At 36.1% G+C, this 18121-nt stretch overlaps 1 protein-coding gene across 1 annotated transcript; it reads left to right on the top strand.

Annotated features, from left to right (window-relative positions):
* Window positions 1-14875: 14875 nt before the first annotated feature.
* On the top strand, window positions 14876-15565 carry LOC122290997. Its single transcript, XM_043098653.1, has one exon. The coding sequence runs from the start codon at window positions 14876-14878 to the stop codon at window positions 15563-15565; it is 690 nt and encodes a 229-aa protein (XP_042954587.1).
* Window positions 15566-18121: the final 2556 nt, after the last annotated feature.

The following is an 18121-nucleotide window of genomic DNA, read 5'->3' as shown; positions in this document are numbered from 1 at the left end:
ATTCAAGTTCTAAATAGAGTAAAGCCACTGATCAAACAAAAGAATCAGGTCCTATTTTGGATACCCACTCTACTATAGTCGAGTCTATCAAAAGGAGAAAAAAGGTGTTATTAAATGAATTATGTTACCTAGTTTAGATTCCAAGAGCAAGGAGGAGCTGTCTATGGATGATTTGTTTAAACTAGTGGCAGAAAGAAAGAACGTTGAAGGAGAAGGAGATGGTGTGTAGGAGGAGAAGAGAAGGAAAAGCAGTTCTATTCATTTTGTGAAGATGGGTTTTCATTTTGTTTCAATTTTACAATCTTTTTTCCACCCCACTGATGCATAGATGGTGTGTGGGTTGTGTTAAATATTAAGGCTTCTTTGTAGCAAAACCCTTTTAAAAAAGATAAAGTATTTGTAATCGGTTGGTATAGGATTCCTAGTTGAATTTTGGATGGATATGTTGATTAACAGTATTATGGTAAACAAACATAACATTAAACTCAAGGGTGGAATGTGTATATGAATATAGGTTGTCATGTTGTATGTAACAGTCTGCTAAAAATTAAATGGTGGAATTTCTATAGAGTTAAGGAATCTCGTAAAAATCCTGTGAATTTTCATGAATCGACTAATTGCTTAGGTTTTAGTCTGTTAGCATAGTTAGTATAATCACTCACTATGGTGCTAGAAGTGTATTTTTTTTTTAATTTGAGGTAGTTAGAAATGTCAAAATATGTTATGGTCTGCGCCAATTGACTCAGTTGGTTATTTAGGATTTTATGGCGCAATAATATCATTTTTAGTTTTTGGACAATACATTTATTCGAAAACGTGTTTTGCTTTTTTTGAGGTATTTCGGAGTTGAATTTTGATAAAAAAAAATTGCACAGTTAGGTTTATATGAATATTTAGGATTTTTTAGTACGAAGTTTATATTTCACCTTCCTAGAGTAAATAGTAACATCAATAGTAACACCTAGTATAGTGTTTTAAAATCACAGTGTGAAATTTCTAAATTAGGTTAGATAAGTTTTATTTATACACTTGGTAAGATTTTAGTCACACTTGGTGAATAGCATTAGACACATTTCACTCCCTTTCATCACATCTTCACCCCATTCTTAGAGAGAAACCCAAAAGAGCTCTTTCGAGCAAATTTTTGGGTCTTTTAACATGGAGATTTTTGACCATTTGTAAGTATTTTCACACGATGACTCTTTCATAAAAGTTGTTCATCTTTGAGTATAGTTTCTATAGATATCTTATTAGTCTCATTTTATCGTAATTTGGTTGGTCAAAAGTATTTTTAACCATAGAAATGTCATTTTGGGGTGAAACCTGGGAGTATGTTATGTTTTGAAATTTTTGATATCAAGCTAATGGACATTTCTTGGTCATAAAATTTTATAGAGTGTTTTTAGCATGTGTTTATGAGTGTTAATTGAAGTTTTATTGCATTAATAAATATTTGTATGATAGATTTGATTAGATCTAGAAACTTGAAAACTGGAAGTGGAAATACAGTTTTTGTTTTGAGAAAGTTTGAATATTTCGTGGTTTAATCTTACTCCAAAAGTTTTGATATTTTTATGTGATGAACCTAAGTCTCTTATTTGCATGTTAGGATGTTAGTTTAAAGATATTTAGTATTAGTTTCAAAGATATAATTTTTCTATCCAAGAGGATTTTGGTTAGGCCTAAGATTTGATGTTTTTGGGTTAGATCTATATTTTATTGACTTTCAGGCATGTGATTTTAAGTTTGATGGTTGGATATTATTTAGGACACATTTTTAAATCATGTTATGTTTTATTTTGAGATCTCATCTTTTTAAGCCATGGATCAAAAGATTGATCAAAGCCAGTTAAGAAAAACGTTTTTGTTTTTGGACTAAGTATAAAATCAAAAACTCCAAGTGTTATTTTGTGATTTTTGGTGACTTGTTTTTATGATTTAAAGCATGGCTGATCTTAGAATGATGTTATGAATATGTTAAAATTAAGATTTTTTTTTTTTTTTGGAGTTCTTGGAAATATTTTGATTTAGGGTCAATGTTTATGATTCATGGGTTTGCTATTTGTTAAAAAGTTTGGGTCTTTTTACAAAAAGCTTGGTGTTGATGAGTAGTTTTTTCTTAATGGAAGTTTTAAGTATATTTTTAAACTTAATATAGGAAGATCTTTGTTGCAAAATTTTACTTTAATTACGAGTTTTGAAGTTGGAAAAAATTGCAACAAAAATAAAGAGGAATGGCCTATGAATGTTTCGGCCATAGTGAGTTTCCCATAGTTGTGAGTTGTTTTAAATTTTTCTGTTGCTCAGATGAGTAACACAAGAGGGGGTGAATTGAGTTGGATTAAAAAAATAATAATTATAAATCAAATATACAATATAAAATATAAACAAAATATGAAACAACAATTAATATAAAGAGTAAGGGTAAGAGAGAAGCAAACTCAGTATGCTAACAAGGTTTGGCTCCATTGCCTATGTTCTCACCTCAAGCTACCCGTTGAGGATCTTCAAATTCACTATCAACCTCCTTCAGGTGAAGATAGGAACTTATTACACATTTGAACAACACCGCTACAAAGGATCCATGTAGAACACCCTCTGCACTTACAATCACATTACACATGGTGATTCAACTATTCCCTGTGTAGAACACTTTCTACACGCACAAGGATTATACACACCCTTTTACTGATACAAGAGCTGATAGTGGGTAGGTTATCAGAAAACACTCCTCAATGAGTGAAATAAGAACAATACAATGCAAACTATATCTCTCAAAATGAACAAGGGTTAATGCTCAATATTTAGAGAAGAGAGAATAAAAGTTTTGAATGAATATTATATGCTCTTGGTGTTGTAAATATGAAGCTCTCAAATGATCTATTTATAGGTATATGAGATTTCATATTCAAATTTAAAAGAATTCACATGTCAAAGACAACATCATTCACTTTTCAAAAATTTCAAACTTAATCTTTTTACTTTTTGCATATAAGAAAAGGAGCACACTTTACTTTTCAAAAATTTCAAACCTAATATTTTTACTTTTTGTATATGACAAAAGGAGCACACTTTTTTTTAAATTTTTCAAACAAATCATCTACCTTTTGCATAAGTAAAAAAAAAAGTATCAATCACTTTTGAAAATATTCAAATAAAGCATGTACGTGTAAAAGATGACAATCAATTATCTTTAATATTTTTAAAGTTCAAACCTTTAACCATGTCATGCACATGTGAAAGATGACAATCAATCATCTTTCAAAATTTTCAAATTTAATTTTCAAAATATTCATGCACATGTTGAAAATGTATTTTAATGATTTATGATAAAATATTAATTTTAAGCCTTAATCCTAATTTTGAATTTTTAAGAGATTTGCAACATTATTCTATGACTTTAATGTGAATTTGTTCCCTTCTTGCTCATAGTTGGTTCCTTGATGTGCTTGATTTCATTGTGTAGACAACTTGAGCTTGATACTCATTTATTTTTTGAATTTATTTATTATCATCAAAATTCATGTGTAGATATATAATTACACGAAACTTGAAACCTTGGGTTCAACATTTTCTAAATTGATATTTGAGTTTAAGATAAAATTTACATGAGGAATGTAAACTTTGATAATTTTTAGAGTTAGGATGTGAAATCCGTAAGTTAGGGATAAAATTGTCATTTTCCCACATGTAAAGGATAAAATTGTAATTTTACCATAAGTTCTCTCTTTTACATGCTTCTAATTGTTAGTAATAAAATTTCTAACATTAGAATACCCTCTTACGGTTCCCCTTGTTTCGCACTTTATTCTTGTAGAATGTGACGATTGAGGTAAGTTAGCTTCTAACTTACTATCAGTTTACTGTGTATGTGTGATGGGTAAGGGAACTACAATTTATGTATGTATGTTATCATATATGCCATGCTATGCCACGTCATTACATATTTATCTGTTACACATGATTTATCCTATCACAAATGCTTATTTGTTACACAATCTATTCTGTCATGTATTGCTATATGTTACATGTCATATTATGTTATGTCATCTGTTACATGTTATGCCATGTTATGAAATGTTATCTCTTACATGTTATGTCATGCTATGAAATGTCATGTTATGTGATGCAGGACTTTTGTCCTTTTATATCCCAGCCACGTTTTGTCTTGAATACAGTTATGTATTTTGAGAACAGTTAAGTTTCAATTATCAGTTAATTTGTACTACGGTCAAGGATGATACGTGTTGCCTGGTATTGCGATCAAGGCTATGCACTGCCAAGCACTAAGGTGAAGAAGTATAATCTACTATACTATAGATGGATAAATTAGTTCAATTGTATTATAGTCAAGTATAATACATGCTGCCTAGTACTGCGGTCAAAGCTATGCATTGTCAAGTACTACGCTGAAGGAGTATAATTTTTCATACTATAGAAAGATGATACACACTGCTTGGTACTGCGGTCAAGGCTATGCACTGCCGAGTACTACGGTGAAGGAGTATAATATGCCGTTATGTTAAGTTCAAGTTCATGTCAAACTTTAAGTTCACATTCACGCTATGCTATGCTCACATTCACGTTATGTTTCAAGTTTACGTTCATGTCATGTAATGTTTCAAGTTTACATTTATGTCATGTTATGCTCAGATTCATGTTATGTTCAAGTTCACGTTCATGTTATGTTCAAATTCACGTTCATGTTACGTTTCAAGTTCACGTTCAATTCATGTTTCAATTCACGTTAAGTTCATGTTTAGTTTTAGTTCAAGTTCAGTTATGTTCACGTTCATGCTCAAGTTTAGTTTATTGAACAAGATTCCAAGTTCACGTATTTCACGTTTATGTTATGCTCAAGTTTACATTAGTGTCAAGTCTCAAGTTTACATTCATGCTTTTTCAAGTCAAGTCAAGTCTCAGTTTCAAGCTCATGTCATGGAAAGCTTCAAGTTCATATCACTTTTTAGTTCAAGTTATGTCAGCTCATGCCATGTTATGTCAAACTATGTTATGTTATGGTTATTATTGGCTTTGATTGTGCATTCATGCCTTTAATTGCAGGCATGCATAATTAACTTGTGTCGGAGTTTCCGGTTAACTTGCTTTAATTAGTCAAATCATACCGTGGTAATTCCAACTACCATTTCCCCCTGAATGGTAGGCGATGTGTTAGGACTAGAGAAGGGAGTGGACACTGGCAGATTGGAGGAGGTTGACTAGACGCCTTAGACGTGATGCAGATCTTACAACCTCCATAGTTAAGTTTTTGGATAATATTCTAGCATCGTTAGTCGAGTTACGCAAGTTAATCGACGAACTAGCCCAATAGTGTATTTTGGTAATGTAATTATGAAGCCTAGTCTCCGTTGTTTTGTGATTAGTCTTCTGAGACCTGTACTGTAATTGTGGATGTTTATTTTGTTAAGTATACATGGACTATGCTTTAATTATTTGGGATATTATAAGTTTGGTACATAGTATTGCTAAAAAAAATTATTTGATGCGAATATTGCATAATGCTAGATGCATATTAGGAACATTGCATCTTATGTATCATGAACGGGGGCAGGTAACCTTGCGTTGCATGTCCCGACGCTTCGGATGTCCGTTTGATCCTAAGTAGAATCTAGGGGTGTCACATTTTATAACTGTTAGAAAATAAAATTAAATAGACAAGGATATGGAGAGGAGAGAATGAGGAAGAGAGAATTTAAGAGCTAAAGTTTTGTTCTTGAGTAGATATGTTATATCCCTATTTATACGTGAATAAGGCTAGAGAAAGAATGAAAATTCAATAAATCAATAATACTAATTGATTTACACAATAAACAAAATATGGTAGAGAATAACTCATATTACCATACATACTATAATATTATGAATATATTCTATAATAAGTATGGTAATATTCTAACATCCTCTCAAACTTAGGATGATAATGATGATGTCATCTTGAGTTTGTAAATAAGATCATACTGTCAGCTAGGTGGATGAGACTTGGAGATTTGACTGATGACTCGACAAAATGTATCTTCGTGGAGTGTGGCGCAAGTACTAGATTGATGATGAAAAGAATGTCATCGATTTGTTAAGTGCAAATGAAGCATTTGAAAGATAGGTGGTGGATGGAAAAGAACACAAAACAACATAACGAACAAGAAATAACATGTTAAATATGAGACTTATCATGAACGACAATCTGTTAGGTCCATAGGAAGCCTTTGGAGAACTTGTGGTGAATGGAAAAGAACACCAACTAACAAGTTGAATATGAGACTTATAAGGAACGACAATTCATTAAGTGCGTAGGAAGTTTCTATGAAACATGTCGTGAACGGAAAAGAACACCAAATAATACGTTGAATATGAGACTTATCACAATGGAAAAACAATGCAAGAAACACTGGGAAATCGGTGGCTCTTATGACAGAGAACTCGACAGTCAACTAGTGGTATGATATGAGAAAAATCAAATTGAAAAAAGGACGTAGATGAGAAAACTGTTTGAGAGGTAAAGCTAGTAGAAGAACTTTAAAAGAAATGGTCCACATAATCGAGTATGGTGTTAGCTAAGGGCTTTGATAAAATGTTAAAAATAAAATAAAATAGAAAAATAGATTGAGAAAAGAGAATGAGGGAGAGAGAATTTGAGTATTACATCTTTTTTATTCTCAATTGTTCTTGAGTACATACCATATGTTCCTATTTATAAGTGAATGTTGTTAGAGAAAAAATAGAAATACAATAAATTAATTATACTAGTTGATACTAATTGATTTATACAATAAGCTAAATATGGTAGAGAATAAATCATATTATCATATATACTAGAATATTATGAATAAATTCTATAATAAGTATGGTAATATTCTAACAATAACAAGATAAATTACGAATTAAGTATTATGGGCCAAAGGATTTAACTAGGTTGCATGAGTTTTATTTTAAAACAAGGTAAGGTGTTTTGGAGTAATATTATGTGTTTGGTATAATGTTATGAGAAGATGATTATCATGATTATTATAAAACCATTTAAGGATGTGCCCCAGTTTAATTATTGAGAAATGCTAGTAGACCGATGGTCTACCAAGCATTCGCACCGATGAGAAAGAAATGTGTTTCTTAATGTATCAGTAGACCTCTCGGTCTCCATATAAGCACCCTTAATTATTATGGGTCATGGGTAATATTATGGACTGTTTATATGATACGAGTTAAGTACTTGGGATCATAATTAAGAACGTATGTTTATAAGATGGTTGATGTTGAATATAGGAAAGAAGGAAAATGTATTAATAGTTAATTAGCATGATATCAAGTCATGGGTGGGATAGAAATTAAACAAATTAGAATGTATGAAATAGAATGAGATGGAATATTGGATTATATGCATTTGAACTATCTATATATACACTATCACTAATATGAAATGAATGAAAAATAAAGAGACAAAATAAAACAAAGAAATAGATAAATAATGAATGAATGATTGTACGAGATAAATAATTAAAATGGACCATGCAGAGAGGAATTGGTAGGAGATGATGGGGAGATTGTCGCTGAGGATGAGACTGATGGGACACAGTATAGGGCACCCCAGGCCATAGGTAAGAACCTACACAATGGAGAGTACCTACAGGGGGAAGATGTGCATGCAGGGTGGGAAATAATCGAAAACGAGATGGGCCTAATTGCATCGGGTTTGGTAGACAAGGTTGTTGAAAATCCCATTGACAAAAAGGGGCCCAACTATCAGACACAAGAAGGGAAACACGATAAAGAGGGAAGGCCTGCGATGGAAACAACTTTTTGCAAAAGACAATTGATAGCAGTTGAACACCTAGAGGGTGCGGAGAAATCTATCCAAGGAAGCAGTAGATGGAAACGTCGTGCACGAGGCCAAGGAACAACTTCAACGGAGGGAGGTCTTTGACCTGGGATTAAAAGACCAGCTGAGATTCTTGATGAGGACTTTGCAACTCCGGTAAAGAAAAAAAGAGGTAAGAAATTCGTTAGCAAAAGTAATGTGGTTACTACAACTGAAACGGTGGAGGCTGGTGACCAGCCCACCCATTGTCATGAAAATATTCAGCTGGAACTGTCGGGAGCTTGGGAACCCCAGAACAGTTTGTAGCCTTTGTTTCTAAATAAAGGCAAAAGTTCCTGAAATGGTTTTCTTGATGGAAACCAAATTGTCATAAGCAAGAGCAATCAAGGTGGCTAGGAAGGCTAAGTATGAGGGTTGTATAGCAGTAGATGTAGTGGGGAGAAGCGGTGGGTTGATGCTCATGTGGAAGCAAAAAGTCCAACTGGAATTAGTGAATTATTCTCAAAGGCGCATTAATGTGCTAATGAAGAATGACGATGACAACTCAAGTTGGTTGCTAACTTGCTTCTATGGACACCCCGACACAAACAAGAGAAGGGGGGCATGGCATCTTCTGCAATCCTTCAATCCCAGTGATATGGGGTGGGGTATTATAGGAGACTTTAATGAGATATTGTCCCAAGAGTAAGACAAGCAAATGAGGATGTTTAGAGAGATGATTGAAAATAACAAACTATTCGATCTAGGTTGGAAGGGGGCCAAATATACATGGTGCAATAGACATGAGGATGAAACCTTTACAAAGGAGAGACTTGATAGAGGTTTGACAAACAAAAGATGGATGGAGATTTTTCCAGATGCTAAAGCCATTACCATGACGACCATATGTTCAGATCATAGGCCTATTTTACTCGAGGGCACCAAAGAAAGGGGGGAAGGGATACAATTTTAGTCCCATTTCAAGTATGAGGTGAATTGGGCAAAGGAGGAAGGCTGCAGAGACACAGTAGCTGCAGTATGGCAAAGAGATGTTTACCCGCCAAGCCAAACCAGTAGGCTGCAAAGCAAACTGGAAAACTGCAGCAAGAGGCTTCAGAAATGGAGCAGGGATCTAAGAAGAAACAGAATAGCAGCCATCAAATAGAAAACAAATGAGATCAAAAAGTTGCAAGAGGAAGAGAGGGTGGATAATATGGGTGATCTCAAAAGACTACAAAATGAGGTTGGTTTCTTACTCGATCAGGAAGATGCTAGATGGAAACAAAGGGCCAAAGTCCATTGGTTGACACAAGGGGATAGAAATACTAAGTTCTACCATGCTTGTGTCAATCAAAGGAGAAAAAAGAATTTCATAAAAAAGATAGTGGATGGAGAAGGAAGAGTACTTTTTTCTAAGGAAAAGGTGCCAACAGGTTTTTGGATTCATTTCAACCAGGTCTACCAAACTTTTAATCCAACTTAGAGGTCTATACAACAATGTTTGAATGGAGTAGAGCACAGGATTTCTCAGGGTATGAGGGAACAACTGGATAGAGATTTCACATCAGAAGAGGTTGTAGTTGCTCTTAAACAAATGTCACCCTTTAAATTCCCAGGGCCAAATGGATTCAGCGTGGGTTTCTACCAAGATCATTGGGGTATAGTTGGTCCTGATGTGGTTCAAGCGGCTCTAGATTTTTTCAGAAATGGTGAAATGCCAAAGGGATTGAATCATACGCTCATTGCTCTATTCCCCAAGGTAAATTCCCCCAAAACAGTTAATGATTACAAGCCTATTAGCCTTTGCAACGTTTGGTACAAACTTATTTTTAAGGTTTTGGCAAATAGGCTGAAACTAGTGTTGCCAAAAATCATATCTTGGAACCAAAGTGCTTTCTTACCTGGTAGACTAATCACAGACAACATCATGGTTGCTTATGAGCTTCTCCACACTATGCAATCTAGGCAAAAGGGAAGATAAGGCAGCATGGCCATCAAGCTGGATATGTCTAAAGCCTATGATAGAGTGGAATGAGACTTTTTGCAAACAATGCTCACTAAGTTGGGTTTTAGTGACAATTTGAGGAGATTACTCATGGCTTGTGTAAAATTTGTCACTTACTCGGTGGTTGTTAATGGGATCCCAGGAGATATCATTTGGCCTACAAGAGGGTTAATGCAAGGGGACCTCTTTCCCCTTACCTTTTCCTTCTATGTGCAGAAGGATTGAGTACCTTATTGAAACAAGCTAAATCTAGAGGCCTCCTTAAAGGAGTAGCTGCTACGAGGGGAGGCAAAAGAATCAACCACATATTATTTGCTGACGATTGTGTGATATTTTGTAGGTCCAAGTTAGAGGAATGCTCCATTATTGTCCAACTGCTAAACATCTATGAAATCTCCTCTGGACAGACCCTGAACAGGCAGAAAACCTCCATTCTATTTAGTCCAAATACCAATGCTGTTGCAAAAGAGTGCATTTCCCAACTTGCTAAAGGTGTAATATGTGACAGCTACAATAATTACTTGGGTTTGCCTACCATGGTAGGAAAATCTAAGTAGAACACATTTCGAGGACTAAAAGAAAAGATTTGGAAAAGGATAAACAGTTGGAAGACCTCTTTTCTCTCCTCTGCAGGGAAGGAAATCTTGATCAAAAGTGTATTGCAAGCAATACTAGCTTACACAATAAGTGTCTTTAGATTGCCAAAGATGCTTCTCAAAGAAATTGAAGCTATGATTGCAAAATTCTGGTGGAGCCACAAAAAGGACGGTAGAGGTATTCATTGGAAAAGTTGGAACAAACTCGAATCAGCAAAGGGCATGGGGGGTTAGGATTCTGTGATCTAAACTGTTTCAATAGAGCACTATTAGCAAAACAAGGGTGGAGAATTATACAGGAACCCTCATTGTTGATGGCTCAGATCTTCAAGGAAAAGTACTTCCAAACAAGCCACTTTGTGGAGGCACAAGTAGGCTATTGCCCATCCCAAATAAATTTGGAGAAGCTTGATGTCAGTAATGGACTTGATTAAGGCGGGGTTTGTGTGGAGAGTTGGTAATGGAAAGAGCATTAGAGTTTGGAAAGATAAATGGGTGCCAATACCTTCCACCTTTTAGATCCAATCGCCTATTACTATACTGGAGCCTAACGCAACAGTAGATGAGCTAATTGAAGGAGAGAGTAAGACTTGGAAAAAATAGTTGGTGCAAGCCATTTTCAGACAAGAGGAAGCTCAATGCATATGCAGTATTCCTATCAGTATTAAGGGGATGGATGATAAAGTTATATGGGGGCTATCGGATAAAGGGCTATCTTCAGTAAAGAATGCATACTTCACTGATCTTGCAAAAAAGAAACAAAAGACAGGGGAATCCTCAACTAGTGATCAAAACGAGGGGATATGGAGAAGCTCAGGTGTGGAAAAACAATTTCTTTGGAAAGCTCTAAATGGAATTCTACCCACAAGGAGCAACCTCTATAAGAGAATGGTAACTGATAATTCTACATGCCCAGTCTGCAATAGTGAAGAAGAAACAGCATTACATGTGTTATGGGACTTTCTAGCTTCAACCGACGTGTGGGGTGAGGAAATCAATCCAGTTAAAAAATGGAGATGGCATTATGTTGATTTCATGTCATTATGGTCAGATCTTCATTCTAAGCTAGAAGATGAAAATCGAGACATTGTAGCTGCGGTGCTTCATGGTTTATGGACGAGGAGAAATGACCTTGTCTTTGAAGGAAAGTTTAAAGGTCATTCCGTTTTGTTTCAGTTGGCAGTATAGGAAGTGGAGGCTACTAAACTGGCTCAAGAAAAGCCTAGAGAGAGTCAAGAAAGAACAACAGATGGGCCGATGAGAAGATTCCGGAGACCCCCACGGCTCGAGTGTGTGAAGGTTAATGTTGATGCAGCTTTGGACAATGAACAAGGAAGGATGAGGATTGGCATTGTCATAAGGGATTCCAAAGGGGAGGTTCAAGTGGTAGCTGCTGCCCCTAAGCAAGTAGTCAGATTAGCTAATGTAGTCGAGAGCTGGGATATGTTACGTGCTATTCTTTTGTGTAGTGAATTAGGTCTCAGACAAGTGCAACTGGAAGGAGATGCAAAGGCAGTTGTGGATGTGATCAATTCTACTTCACACAATTCATCCTGTGATGGGCAAGTCATAGAGGACATCAAATCTGTTTTGTATGCACAACCAAGTTGGTCTGTTTTATTCTCGGGTAGAGATGGAAACAAAGCAGCACATGTAGCTATGAAATTAACTTTATCTTTAAGCTCTGAATTTGTATGGATGGAGGAGGTACCAGCTGAGGTCTTCCCCGCCATTATTTTGGATAAATCATGTATTGTAATGACAGTCTAATGAATTAAAGTTTCATTTAAAAAAAAAATGGACCATGCAGATATACTATATATCATAGAGTGACAGATGATAGTACTAGATTAGCTCATTAGCAGTGTACCTAGTGATGACTATCCTAAGAAGGGTAGGTTCTTACCCGCTAGCTAGGGGAAGAATCAGGATCACAAGAGTTGCTAAACTTAATACACAACATTTAACGGTGTGCACTGGCCATTGACAATTTAAAACAAAAGATTATTGGATTGTGACTGTGAATGTTATTGTATGACAAAAAACCTATCTTTTGATATGTTTTACAGTATCAAATAGTTATTATTAGGTATTCAATTTATTTTTATTTTATTGTGTGAACGTACCAAATATTAATGCGAGGATAAAACCGCAGGAAAGGACTTAGCTATGGGAGAAGATCAGGCAGAGGCTTAAAACATTTATGAGGACTTGTCATTATTATTTTAATTATTATTGGGTTGTTTTATTTGCACAGGGCATCCTAGAAATTCTAGTCAGTATTGTCATAGAATGTCTTTTAATTTTAATAAATTATGTTTGGAATCTTTTATACTAGTGCTTAAGAGAATTTGTAGAGGTTAGTAGCATTCTGATCCTTATGTTTTCTAGAATTAACCTCATTATAGCGCCTAGAGAGAAGGGTTTTACATACACATACATATCTATCCCATTGATCAAGTGAACACTATTATTTTATGAAAATTTGGACAACCCCACATGCTTTATCCTACTTCAAATCTGGCCATCGTGCAAGTTTTTAAAAATTAGCACTTCATGCTGTAACAAGTTTTGAATTAACATCATCTGTCACATATTTTTTCCATCCTATGATAAGTTTTGGATTAACTCCATCTGTCACAAATTTCATCCATCCTAGTTAATTGAAGACACGTATTTGACACCATCCCACCAGCCACCATGGGGTTCAATTCGGCCAACCTAAGGTGGCCTAGGTGTCAGACACCCTGCAGCTGGCCAAGAAAATGTCCACCACTTGGTGGCCATTTAAAATGTAAGGTTTTCGTCGATGTGAGTAGTGATGATAAAATTCATGATAAAGTCATTTCTCTTTTAGATGAACACCACTATCCCTTGAATTGAAGATGGATTTGACATTTCCTGATGGTAAATCCATTTGACATCTATCTACACATAAGCAATGAATCTAAACATAAGTTTTGGATAGGAAAAACATAACAATGAAAGGAATGGGATTCTTAATTCACTACAACAGAATAGCTCTTTTAGGGTGAAATTTTGTCTCAAATTATAGGGATTTTGATCTAGAAAATTTTTTGGGACAAATTTTAATTCTTTGGAACAAAAACAATTCGTCCCAAGGTTGTCCCTACAACACTGTCCAAGAAGATATTTTGAGACGATTTTGAAATTAACCGTTCAATACTATTCGAACGGTTAATTTTTTTTGTCACAGCTCAAGTTCGTTCCAGAATATCATTCGAATGGTTACTATTTTACGTTCAAACAGCATTAAATTGTTTGAACGATTGAACGAGTACACATTTTGAGAACGTTCGAATTGTATACAATAGCTTTCTGCTCGAACGGCAAAAGAGATCGAACAGATAAAAGTTATGTTCGAATGCTACAATAATAAATTACGTTTGAACATTATTTGATTGTCTACTATCGTTCAAATGTTTTAATTAATGGTGTTCTAGCGTTACATGGTCATTTGAACGATAAATATTTTATTAAAACCCCATAATAATAAAAAACCAAATAGACATTCATAATATTTGAAAAAAATATATTAGAAACTGTTTAATACTCACAAAAATTTTATAATAAGTGCAAACAAATAAATAACTGTGAGACTAGCATTGTTCGTACATAATTAGATAATCACATAATCTATACCTAAAAAACCATCAGTTGCTTGGAGGCCTGTACTGTTGCATAAGCTGCTGCATTTGGAGTTGCATCTCTCTTCTGAACTCTTCTTTTTGTTCTTCATGTTGTTTGAGGCACATCTCCATGTCTCCTTATTTCGCCAATTAAGCCTCTAACTCATGTTGCCTTGCAACCAATTCTTCGATTCTATGATTCGCATTCTCTTAGGCTATAGAGGCCGTAGAAGCAAACCCGGAAGAAGAGGAAGAGGGAGAAAGTTTTACACAGCGACCCAAACCCCTCAAACATCCTGAACGTTGACCTAGAACTTGTGTAAAAATATCAACATCATTTGTTGAGGAATTTTGATCTGACATAGATTCAGTACGTATGGCAACCATTTTATCCTACACATAAGATAAAGAGTTAATATTATCATAAATATTCTAATATATTTATTTAAAACAGATTATAATACTTACATAATTTTCACAAGCATCGGGATGAGTCCACTCTCCATTATGATTAGTATGTGATGCAGCATATAATTTTGTCAGATCATAATTGGTATCTGGATCTTGCTACAATAAATATTTTTTAAGATATAAAGTCATTAGAATTTATATATTCAATTAAATATATACAAGAATACTATAATATCGATGAGAGTTAATTGGCTCCTCTCTTCTAGTAAGGTGAGGTTTTTCTCTCTATTGTTATGAGAACATAGATATCCTCTCTTGAACGTAGTTTGAAGAGGCTGGTCTAGTGAGTTACGTAAGAGTAGTTGCTGGTTTTGTTACATAAGTGTACTTGCTGGTTTTATTCATGGTAGAGGAATTGTCAAACCTTTGTGAAGGGCTACGGCTTACAGAGGAGGAGAAGCAGGAAGTCCATGTTCCAGCAAAGGAAGTTCTGTTATCCATTGAAAAAAGCAAGAAGTGCTTGGCGGCTCTTATAGTAGCTGATAAGGAGGTTAACAGAGGACTTTTTCTGGCCACGATGAGTAAAGCATGGAAAGTGGAAGGCCAGGTTTCTTTCAAGGAACTCGACTCTAACAAATGTTTAATAGAGTTTCAGAATGTCTATGAGAAGGAACGGGTCCTGGCGGGAAGGCCTTGGTCTTTTGACAGGTCCCTTATGTGTTTGTTCAACTGTGAAGATTGCTTGGCACCAAAGGATATTGATTTTAATATCGAACCTTTCTGGCTACAACTGCATGATCTTCCCTTTGCTGGCATGAATAAAACAATGGGAGAGAAGTTGGGAGTGGCAGTTGGACAGGTTGTTTCAGTAGATGTAGCTGCAGGTGATATGGCATGGGGAAGTTATCTCAGGGTCAAAGTGTTGCTGGACATAACTAAACCCCTTACCCGTGGTAAAGTCATGAACATGGGAGGAAAATGTTATTGGATACCTTTCAAATATGAAAGGCTACCAACCTTTTGTTTTCAGTGTGGGGCAATCAAGCATAAAGGTCTGTCCTGCTCAAGGTCTCCTTTGGGCGGAAAATCATGAGATGAAATTGCAATGCAATATGGATTCTGGCTTAGAGCCAGCTCCTAGCAGAGAAAATCACAGTTTTTTGGCAAGAAAGGAGGTGATTTTGAGAATTCAGGCAGTTGGCGCCAAAAAAAAAAAAAAAATCTGGGGATAGTAGGTATGACAGGGATGGGATGGGATGGGACAGAATGACCATGGAAAATTTGCAGTAGATTTAGAGCAAGCCGATATGGGGAGCTCTGACAACTACCAACTAAGTGGACTTTTACATGGCAAAGGCAGTAAGTACAATTCCAATAATCAATCTGACATCCCTCTTCAGGCAAGTTGTGATAGCTTTGGAAATCCTCACGTGGCCAAAGAGGATGCCAGGAACCATGTGCAACCTAAGCTAGTCCTACCCAACCAAGGCCTGTTTACGAGGAAAGAAGACCTACTCAGTACAAGTCCTTCCAGGGACACCCCTCAGGTCAGCTCCCGTTCTCAAAACTCTCCCGTTAAACAAATTAGATTGGGTCACCCTAAAGGACCCACGTGGAAAAGAAGAGCAAAAGGCTTGGGTCCTAAGGGAGTGCAGGACCCTTCTAAGGTCCAGGAACCTCCTGATATTCCCATGAAAGAGATCAATGACATTAACCAAAAGAAAAGGCCAAGTGAAGAGTGGCATGGACTCATCATGACTAGAAGGAGAGCAAAGCAAGCTAAGTTGGTAGTGGCTGGTGTCCAACCCTGCCAATCCCCATGAAACGCTTAGCTTGGAACTATCGAGGGCTTGGGAACCCTTGGACAGTTCGTGAACTTCACCTCTTGGTGAAGGAAAAGAGCCCGGATGTGATATTTTTGTGTGAAACTAAATGTAGAAGGGAAAGAATTGAATCTATCAGGGACAAACTTAAATTTGACTTCTGCTTTTCAATGGAATGTAATGGAAGGAGTGGTGGTTTGGCTTTTATTTGGAAGAAGGAAATGGAGGCTGAGTTAGACTCTTACTCACACCACCATATTTCTATCTCTATTAAATCAGATAATATGAGCAATAAAATGACCTTAACAGGCTTCTATGGTCAACCTGCTACTGCAAAAAGAAGTGAAAGCTGGGACCTACTGAGATTAATCCATACCAAAATCAACAATCCTTGGTTGTGTGTAGGAGATTTTAATGAAATCTCTTCCAAGAGGAACAACTTGGCTCTAATGCTCATCCCTTGAAACAAACGGAGGAATTCAGAGTGGCTCTAGCTGATTGTGGATTGAATGACATTGGTTTCATTGGTTCCAAATATACCTGGTGCAACAAGAGGGAGGGATCGGATTTCACTAAATTTAGACTGGATAGAGCATTGGTAAATGAAGATTGGCTAAGCACCTATGCTACTAACTAGGCCTTTGTGCTCCCAAGCCAGTGCTTTGACCATAACCCTCTTTTAATAGAGTGTATGAATCCTGATCAAGAAGTAGTCCCAAAATAGAAGATATTCAGGTATGAAGTGGCATGGGAAAAAAGAGAGGGCTGTAGTGAACTGGTGCTAGCTGCATGGCAACAAAATCTTTCTGAGAGACCAAAGATCACAACTATTCGAAAAGTTATGGAAGTGCAGAAACAAACTCAAGTCCTAGAGCAAGGAGACATTTAGGAACCATAAGAGGCTACTATATCAAAGAAGAGAAATACTAAGACAACTCCAAGAATCTGATCTAGGCCAGCATAGTAGCCAGATTAAATATATTCAAAGAGAGTTAGATGGACTCCTGGAAGAGAAAGAGTTGAAGTGGAGACAAAGAGCCAAGCAAAGGTGGCTGAAAGATGGAGATAGAAAGACCAAATTCTTCCATAAGTGTGCTACTCAAAGAAAACAAGTAAAATCTATTAAGAAGGTTGCTAGTGAGGAAGGAGTGTTAGCATACAGTCAAGAACAGGTTGCTAAAACTTTCCAATCCTTCTACCAAAATCTGTTTACCACCTCAAAACCATTGAGTATAGAAGCAGCACTGCAGTCTTTCCAGCCTTTAGTCAGTGAAGAAATGAATGTTTTACTAGTTGAGGATTTTACAGAAAAGGAAGTGGTTGCAGCCATTAAAGACATGAACCCACTGGGATCTCCTGGTCCAGATGGTTTCCCAGCTACTTTTTACCACCATCACTGGGGCATAATTGGTAAGAATGTTACAAAAGCAGCTCTTGAAGCCCTCAACCATAGGAAGGGAATTAGTGAGCTCAATCAGACATTTATAATTCTGATACCAAAAAGGAAATCCCCTCAAGCTGTTACAGATTATAGACCCATCAGCCTATGCAATGTTCTATATAAGATCATTTCTAAAGCAATTGCAAATAGGCTCAAACTCATCCTGCCCAACATTATTTCACCAACTCAAAGTGCTTTTGTTCCAGGGAGATTAATCTCAGATAATGTGATTGTTGCATATGAACTGTTGCACTCTATGCAAACCAGACTAAAAGGGAAACTGAATGGTTTTATGGCCTTAAAACTTGACATGAGTAAGGCCTATGACCGTGTGGAGTGGGACTTTTTGCAAAGAGTCATGGAAAAAATGGGCTTTGCTGATAGG

The sequence above is a fragment of the Carya illinoinensis genome, chromosome 13 (assembly GCF_018687715.1).
Source record: "Carya illinoinensis cultivar Pawnee chromosome 13, C.illinoinensisPawnee_v1, whole genome shotgun sequence".
Classification (NCBI taxonomy): domain Eukaryota; kingdom Viridiplantae; phylum Streptophyta; class Magnoliopsida; order Fagales; family Juglandaceae; genus Carya; species Carya illinoinensis.
Note: the sequence above shows the minus strand (reverse complement) of the source record. Positions and strands in the feature narration are given on the sequence as shown.

Excerpts from the sequence above, each read along its gene's own strand:
- LOC122290997 (XM_043098653.1), top strand. The coding sequence starts at position 14,876 with ATGGTAGAGGAATTGTCAAACCTTTGTGAAGGGCTACGGCTTACAGAG.